This window comes from Electrophorus electricus, chromosome 10 (assembly GCF_041902795.1).
Source record: "Electrophorus electricus isolate QZ-2024a chromosome 10, ASM4190279v1, whole genome shotgun sequence".
Classification (NCBI taxonomy): Eukaryota; Metazoa; Chordata; class Actinopteri; order Gymnotiformes; family Gymnotidae; genus Electrophorus; species Electrophorus electricus.
In genome coordinates this window covers 1,175,001-1,182,500 of record NC_137506.1, presented here as the reverse complement: position 1 = coordinate 1,182,500, position 7,500 = coordinate 1,175,001, and the positions used below count along the sequence as shown (strand labels likewise).

Genomic DNA, 7,500 nt, shown 5'->3' with positions numbered 1-7,500 from the left:
CCTATACTCTGAACACAATATTTACGTACAAAAAAAAAATAGTTTTACAAAACTACTAAAGTTATCAGAAAAATCTAGAAAAATAATTTCACTTAGCTGCCAGGTTTCATATATCCTTTGATAGCTCTTTGTGTGTGTGTGTTTGTGTGTGTGTGTGGTTATGCACCATTCTTTGTGCAAGAACTACAAAACTGATTTCCCTCGCTATGGAACAGACGCTGCCAGATTGGTAAGGAATCACTCCATAATTACCATAACACCTTATTTCAGATGAGAACAAAGAAACTCAGGAGGTAGCAGGAATAAATTCTAAAGATCTAGACTCCAGGATCTAGATCAGGGCCTAGGTACAGGCTGCATTCTCAGACATTCAGTATTATGGAATATTACGGAATTATATCCACGGTGAGGTTTGGCACTGCGATAAACAGGGCTGTTACGCGATGTGTAACACGAGTCGTATGATCTGAAAAGGTGAGATACTGTGTTTCAGAGAAAGTACTAACACAGGAGTCCGTGTAGCAGACAGAATGAAGGCAGCCCACTCCTGCCCTCTACTGGCCAAAACTAAAAACGCAGTACCAGCGTTCAGCTTTGGAAAACGTCAAACAATTCCTGAGATTGATTTAAAAACTAACACACACAAAAACACTAATGTTTGTTGGCAGTTTGGCTCACGTCTACAAAAAGTGCACTGTAAAAAATTCAATATTGGTTGTGACCAAATATATTTCTTACATTGCTATTACAACATACAACCAATAAAAAAAAAAATAAAATAAAAAAATTATATATATATATATATATATATATATAAAATTACAATCTACAAAACATCTAACTTAACTGACATGGCTATGGCAAAAAACGCTATGGCTTCAGTGTAAATAAACCTACACTGCCACTAGAGGGCATTACTGAGTAACTCCCCTAGAAGCCGCTGTTGATGGCAGTACATCTGATCATCGACACTAGTGAGCAACTGCCCCACCCCCCACCCCCTCCAAATACCCCACCCCCACCTCCAAATAACTGGCTGAGCTTTATAGGACTGGAATAAATACACCAATTACACCATTTCAGGATTTAAACCTGGAATCTAAAATCCAAAACCCATATTGTGGAGTCTGGGTTGACACTCCGGGGGAGGCGTCACTGTTTCTTGGCCCCTCCCCTTCGCTTATGCGGCGTGATCCTCACGTGGAAGAGCGGTCCGGCCGTCTCCGTCCGGAGCTGGGAGAGACGTGTTCAGCTCTTGAGCAGATCCCCAAGGTCGTAGTTACTGAAGAAGTCTGACACACCCTGGCTGTCCTCAAGCCCCCAGAGGTATTCGTCGTGGTCAAGGGGCGGAGAGAAACTGATAAAGGAGGGGTCAGGGGTAAAGGTCATGCCAGGCAACTGATCCTCCGTGATCTGGAGCAGGCTGGGAGGAAGGCCCAGAATCCCTTCCACGTCCAGCAGGGCGGTGCTGCTACTGTGACCGTCGCCAGCTGCCATCGAGGTGTGGGCTTTAGAGAGCACAGCTGCGCACAAGGAAACATTTGTTTAGTTGTTTGGTCAGAAAATTAGTTTTATGAGCAACAGTGACATTGTTTACAGATTAGAACGCAGGTGGGAAGGTTCGTTCATAACGGCGCGAGCTAAAAACCGCGATGACACAGAAGTGGCACGCAAGATCTGATGCCTTTTTGTTACAGCGTTGGGATTACGTCTGAAACCAAACATTAAAACATGGGGACAAAACGATTTTGCATGTCTGAATAAACATTTGTCATTTTTAAAATGGTGTTTTGCAGCGTCTTGTGCAGTAATTAAGTCTAGAAGGCACCCGAATATCATCGTTTAAATGAGATCACGCTAAGCAGCGTCATAGAGTATCTACTGATCGTTAACATGTTAGCCAATAAAACGTCCCCTCTTACCCTCGGGGCCTTGCTGTGGTTTGGGCGTGAACAGACAGGGTGGCGTCTGTGGCCGTGTTTCCTGGGTGACACCTGGGATATGGTCCTTCCTGGGCGTGGCACTTTTCACAGGGCTGGCGTCCTCCACACCGTCCTCTGGACACAGGTAAACCTCGATAGCACCATTCTTACTCTTCAGGTAGATCTGCATAGATGCCTGCTGACAGGACAACGTCACAGGTAAACAAAGGTGATTATTACAGGTATTGAGTAACATGAGCGCGATGGACTAAACTGAGATCACGTGCACAACACGTATAGGTAGATACACGCTTACGCGCCTGTGATAGCGATACATCACGAGTGCAGCGTCTTTGCTGAAACGCTCAGTTGGTTTCTCAAGGTTTCTCCCGAGTCTTGTGACCCTTTTAAATCTGTCTACACCCACACACAGCCTTCGCCCTGGCGGTAGAGGAACCGCAACAAGAGATTTTCACTCGAACCCCGGGAGAGGAGAGACAGAAAGCGTCTCTGTGCTCGGCCCCAGGAAGAAGGGAGATGGTGAGTGGTTCTAGGCTAGAACCTGGGGCTGTGTGGCGCTCGCTCACCTCGGCTACGTCCGGCAGCTCCAGTTTGGTTTCAGGTGGAGCTTTGACGGCGATCACCGTCTGGTCCTGGAGACTCGCTATGGAGCGAATGTCCTGATATGTCACGTATCCGAATGTGGGACGGAGTTAAAGACCAACACGTATGTGGAGGAAGTCCATGCAGTTACGCTAAAAGTCTTTTCACTCAAGAAATAAAATATTACACGCTTACTTTTACCCCTCATCACACAATACTGGGAAATAGTGTTAATTATCACATCACTGGACATTAAAGGTGAATAATTATCCGGTCTTTAATTTTCATGATTTTGAATTAGTTTTACATGTCCAACATTCTCTAGAACGTTCCGCTAATCTCTGGGCTGCTTCTGCGTGTTTAAACTGGTCCCATTTTCAAACTCAAAACCCAAAACAACACAAAAATGCAGACAAAACACTTCAGACTGTCTCTCTAAGTAAACACACTCACACAAACACACGTTGGGTACACCTGCACAGACCAAAGCAAACACACACACGTGCAGACACAAACACACACATGCAAACATACCCCAACACGCAGACACACACACACACACAAAGACTGAAAGGATATCTTTGGTTGTCTTTGTTTTCAGTGAGGTCACGTAGCTGATTGGTGCTGGACTGGATAAGGTCATCCAGAACTTGTTCTTTTCTCTCCAGGTCAGATAGTTCTCTCCGCAGCGTCTTCGGATGCTCGGAACCACTCGCTGAGCCTTCAAACACACCACCCACGCTAATATACACACACAGACACACAGACAAAAAACAGGGTTGGCAATAAAGTGAACTATGCCAAGCCACTACTTCTGACCTTTGATACACTTATTACACAGTGTAACAGTGGCTATATTACTGGCGATTACACGGTGTAACAGTGGCTATATTACTGGGGATTACACGGTGTAACAGTGGCTATATTACTGGCGATTACACGGTGTAACAGTGGCTATATTACTGGCGATTACACGGTGTAACAGTGGCTATATTACTGGCGATTACACGGTGTAACAGTGGCTATATTACTGGCGATTACACGGTGTAACAGTGGCTATATTACTGGGGATTAATCGGTGTAACAGTGGTTATATTACTGGCGATTACACCGTGTAACAGTGGCTATATTACTGGCGATTACACGGTGTAACAGTGGCTATATTACTGGGGATTACACGGTGTAACAGTGGCTATATTACTGGGGATTACACGGTGTAACAGTGGCTATATTACTGGCGATTACACCGTGTAACAGTGGCTATATTACTGGGGATTACACGGTGTAACAGTGGCTATATTATGGGGGATTACACGGTGTAACAGTGGCTAGATTATGGGGGATTACATGGTGGTATAGTGGCTATATTATGGGGGATTATACGGTGGTATAGTGGCTATATTATGGGGGATTATACGGTGTAACAGTGGCTATATTATGGGGGATTACACGGTGTAACAGTGGCTATATTATGGGGGATTACACGGTGTAACAGTGGCTATATTATGGGGGATTACACGGTGTAACAGTGGCTATATTATGGGGGATTATACGGTGTAACAGTGGCTATATTATGGGGGATTACACGGTGTAACAGTGGCTATATTATGGGGGATTACACGGTGTAACAGTGGCTATATTATGGGGGATTATACGGTGTAACAGTGGCTATATTATGGGGGATTACACGGTGTAACAGTGGCTATATTATGGGGGATTACACGGTGTAACAGTGGCTATATTATGGGGGATTACACGGTGTAACAGTGGCTATATTATGGGGGATTATACGGTGTAACAGTGGCTATATTATGGGGGATTACACGGTGTAACAGTGGCTATATTATGGGGGATTACACGGTGTAACAGTGGCTATATTATGGGGGATTATACGGTGTAACAGTGGCTATATTATGGGGCATTATACGGTGTAATAGTGGCCATATTATGGGGCATTATACGGTGTAATAGTGGCCATATTATGGGGCATTATACGGTGTAACAGTGGCTATATTATGGGGGATTACACGGTGTAACAGTGGCTATATTATGGGGCATTATAGAGTGTAATAGTGGCCATATTATGGGGCATTATAGAGTGTAATAGTGGCCATATTATGGGGCATTATAGAGTGTAATAGTGGCCATATTATGGGGCATTATAGAGTGTAATAGTGGTAATCTGACAATTCCTTTATGCTCTTTTTGGCCTGTAGGGTGCAGCATACTCACATCCACTGGATGTTGTTTTTGGACTTCTTGCGGATCAGCTGCACGCCCTCCAGCACGTTGGTGATGTCATAGATACGTCTCTTCTGGACCTCCAGAACTTCTGTGGCCCAGTTCAGGTCCAGAACCCCGTCGGCCGCCTCACTCAGCAGCCCTACGAACTTCTTGGTGAGCAGGCCGAGAGACGTGTCGTAGCGCGTGCGCTCACCCGGCGACCTGGGAGCTGTGGGTCCGAAAACACACGGTCAGCACAGGCCCAGTCCTGCTCCAGGGCTTGGATAGCACAGCCTGGCATCGGAACGCCGCTGGCCGTCTGCGCAAGATTATCTGCCGTCGTGTGCGAGTACTCTAGAAGGAAACAGATCTCCGGCTCTTACTCTTGGGGCTGGAGACGCAGGTTGCGGCCGGGGTCATCTTCCCTTTGGGCGTGCGAAACCCGGGGAGGTACACGGGATCCTCCAAATCCAGACGCCTCTTGGCCTGCGGGAGGCAGGCGGGAGAAAAGGAAGAAGTTCTTCAGATTTAAAGTGCCTCCTGCTCGGAGAAGCTGCCAGGTTTGGGTAGTGTCTGTTAGCCCTTTTCCACACAAGTAACGCTGAGCCTCGCCGCTGTTCAGAGAACCGGCCGGCGTCGGTCTTTACAGGAACCAGGGACGGGTCATCAACGGTAGTGTCAAGGAGACAAGGAGAATATTTACCTGCAAGGCGTGTGCACTGTTGTTACAGATGTGTGTTTGAAATCCATAAAGCAAGCATGGATTAAATATCGGTGATGATAATAGATTATATTTGTCGCAGACAGGAGGGAGTCTGAACTGAAGCGTTTGAGGAAACACTAAATCTGAAAACAATTCTAAAAACACATCCTATTAAACGAGCATGAGAATTGATCATGTTAACATAATTAATATAACAATATTAAATGTTTAATAAGCCCGTGTTGCTGACTAGTGTCGTCATATAGGCTGTCTCAGTCCTGTGATGCGCGTGCGAGAGGGGGGGTTTACTTCAGACCCACTCAAATGAAAATGGGAGCTCAAGTGTCGTTCCCACTCAGACACCTGCCCAGGCTGTCCAGCGTGAGCATGTCCCGTCCTCTCACGCCATAAAACAGCAGAAGCTCTCTGTCTCTCGTCCACTCACAATAAAACATACTCAGAGACAGCTGCGCACTCGTCCGTGCGGATTAGGGCTACCGCAGACAGAAGCCCTTACAGGCAGCACGCGCGCGCCACGCCGTTCCACCGAGCTCGACTAACAAGACGTAATGGAACAGTCAAACACAAACTCAGGAGGCCATGAACGTAATCCCACCCAGTCCTGATCTAATCCAAAAACCCAGGCAGCCGGGAAAAAGGACCCTTTACTACAGACAACGAGTTTCTAAGGGCCCCGCATGGGGCCCAGCTCTGGTTCTGAATTGGTACTGGCGCTGTCCGCCCGGGAGGGAGCACAGAAACATGGACGTCCGGGTCACTTAGACAAGGATCTGGGCACTACGGGGTTAACACGTCCCCACCCGATCATGACACTCTGCTCCTGTGTTGGGCAAACAGCACCTGCTGTTATCACTGTAGACACACACACACACACACACATACCCTCTCTCCTTTACCATACGGCACTATCAACACTGCTGTCATCGAATTCTGGATCTGGATAAACCTGGTTCATGGTTCCCTGGAGAAGATTCTAGAACGGCATTCTCCAGGACGCCCTGCACACGAGCGTCCGTTCCTCTCCACGTACATGTAGATATATTTGTGCATATTTGCATGTGGAGGGTGTGTGCATTTGTGTCTCAGTCAGAAGAAGGCTGAGAAGGCTCAGTCACAAGCTCTGCACCTGTCCCAAACATCTGTACCCAGAACAGGTGGGGGAGAGAGAACCAGCACTAGATTTCCATTCCTGGAAAGATTTGGCAGTGGTGGGGCTTGAACTGGCAACCTTCTGATTACTAGTTCACTACCTTAACTAGTGAGCTACCATTGCCCTAGTGGTATACTGCTCTATATGTCTCTGTACCCCTCCACTATATTGTTCCATACTGTTCTTTCCTCCACTGTACAGCTCTATACGCCACTACACTGCTCTGTACTGCTCTATACTGCTCTGTACTCCACTACACTTCTCTGTACTGCTTTATATGCCACTATACTGCTCTGTACTTCTCTATATGCCACTATAAGGCTCTATACGCCACTATACTACTGTATACACCACTATACTGCTCTGTACTCCACTATACTGCTCTATACTTCTCTATACGCCACTATACTCCTCTATACTGCTCTGTATTTCTCTATATGCCACTATAACACTCTATACGCCACTATACTGATCTATACTCCACTATACTGCTCTGTACTTCTCTATACGCCACTATACTCTTCTATACTCCACTATAATGTTCTATACTCCACTATACTGCTCTATACTTCTCTGTACTCTTCTACTGTCCAACCACTGAAAAGTATGCTGGTCTTCTCATAATACGGTAATCTCACCATCTAAAAGTGTGAAGTGTAGCCGTTTATTCCAGCCCAGTTCCTGAAATCACAACACGAAGCTCCACAGCCAGATTTATACTGGTTCAGAACTCGGGAGAGGAGAGGATGTGAAACATTGTGTAATAAACCCAAGAATGACTTCAGTAGGAGAGGATCACACTCAAATCCAGACTTCACCCTGAGGTGGTGCAAGGGCAGGGCTGGGGCAAAGGTCTGTAGGGGGTAGATCTCCATGAA

General features: G+C 46.4%; 1 protein-coding gene across 2 annotated transcripts in view; it reads right to left on the bottom strand.

Annotated features, from left to right (window-relative positions):
* Window positions 1-1,038: 1,038 nt before the first annotated feature.
* e2f2 (E2F transcription factor 2) overlaps window positions 1,039-7,500 on the bottom strand; it is a 13,298-nt gene continuing 6,836 nt past the window's right edge. The window contains exons 2-7 of one of the 2 annotated variants that reach the window (XM_035532977.2): window positions 5,132-5,234; window positions 4,758-4,977; window positions 3,105-3,266; window positions 2,510-2,624; window positions 1,923-2,121; window positions 1,039-1,523 (exon numbers count right to left, since the gene is read on the bottom strand). In XM_035532977.2, coding sequence (XP_035388870.1) covers window positions 1,249-1,523; window positions 1,923-2,121; window positions 2,510-2,624; window positions 3,105-3,266; window positions 4,758-4,977; window positions 5,132-5,234 — 1,074 coding nt within the window. In that variant the 3' untranslated portion in view covers window positions 1,039-1,248. The remainder of the gene's footprint in view (window positions 1,524-1,922; window positions 2,122-2,509; window positions 2,625-3,104; window positions 3,267-4,757; window positions 4,978-5,131; window positions 5,235-7,500) is intronic. The other variant, XM_035532978.2, reaches the window with a different exon arrangement.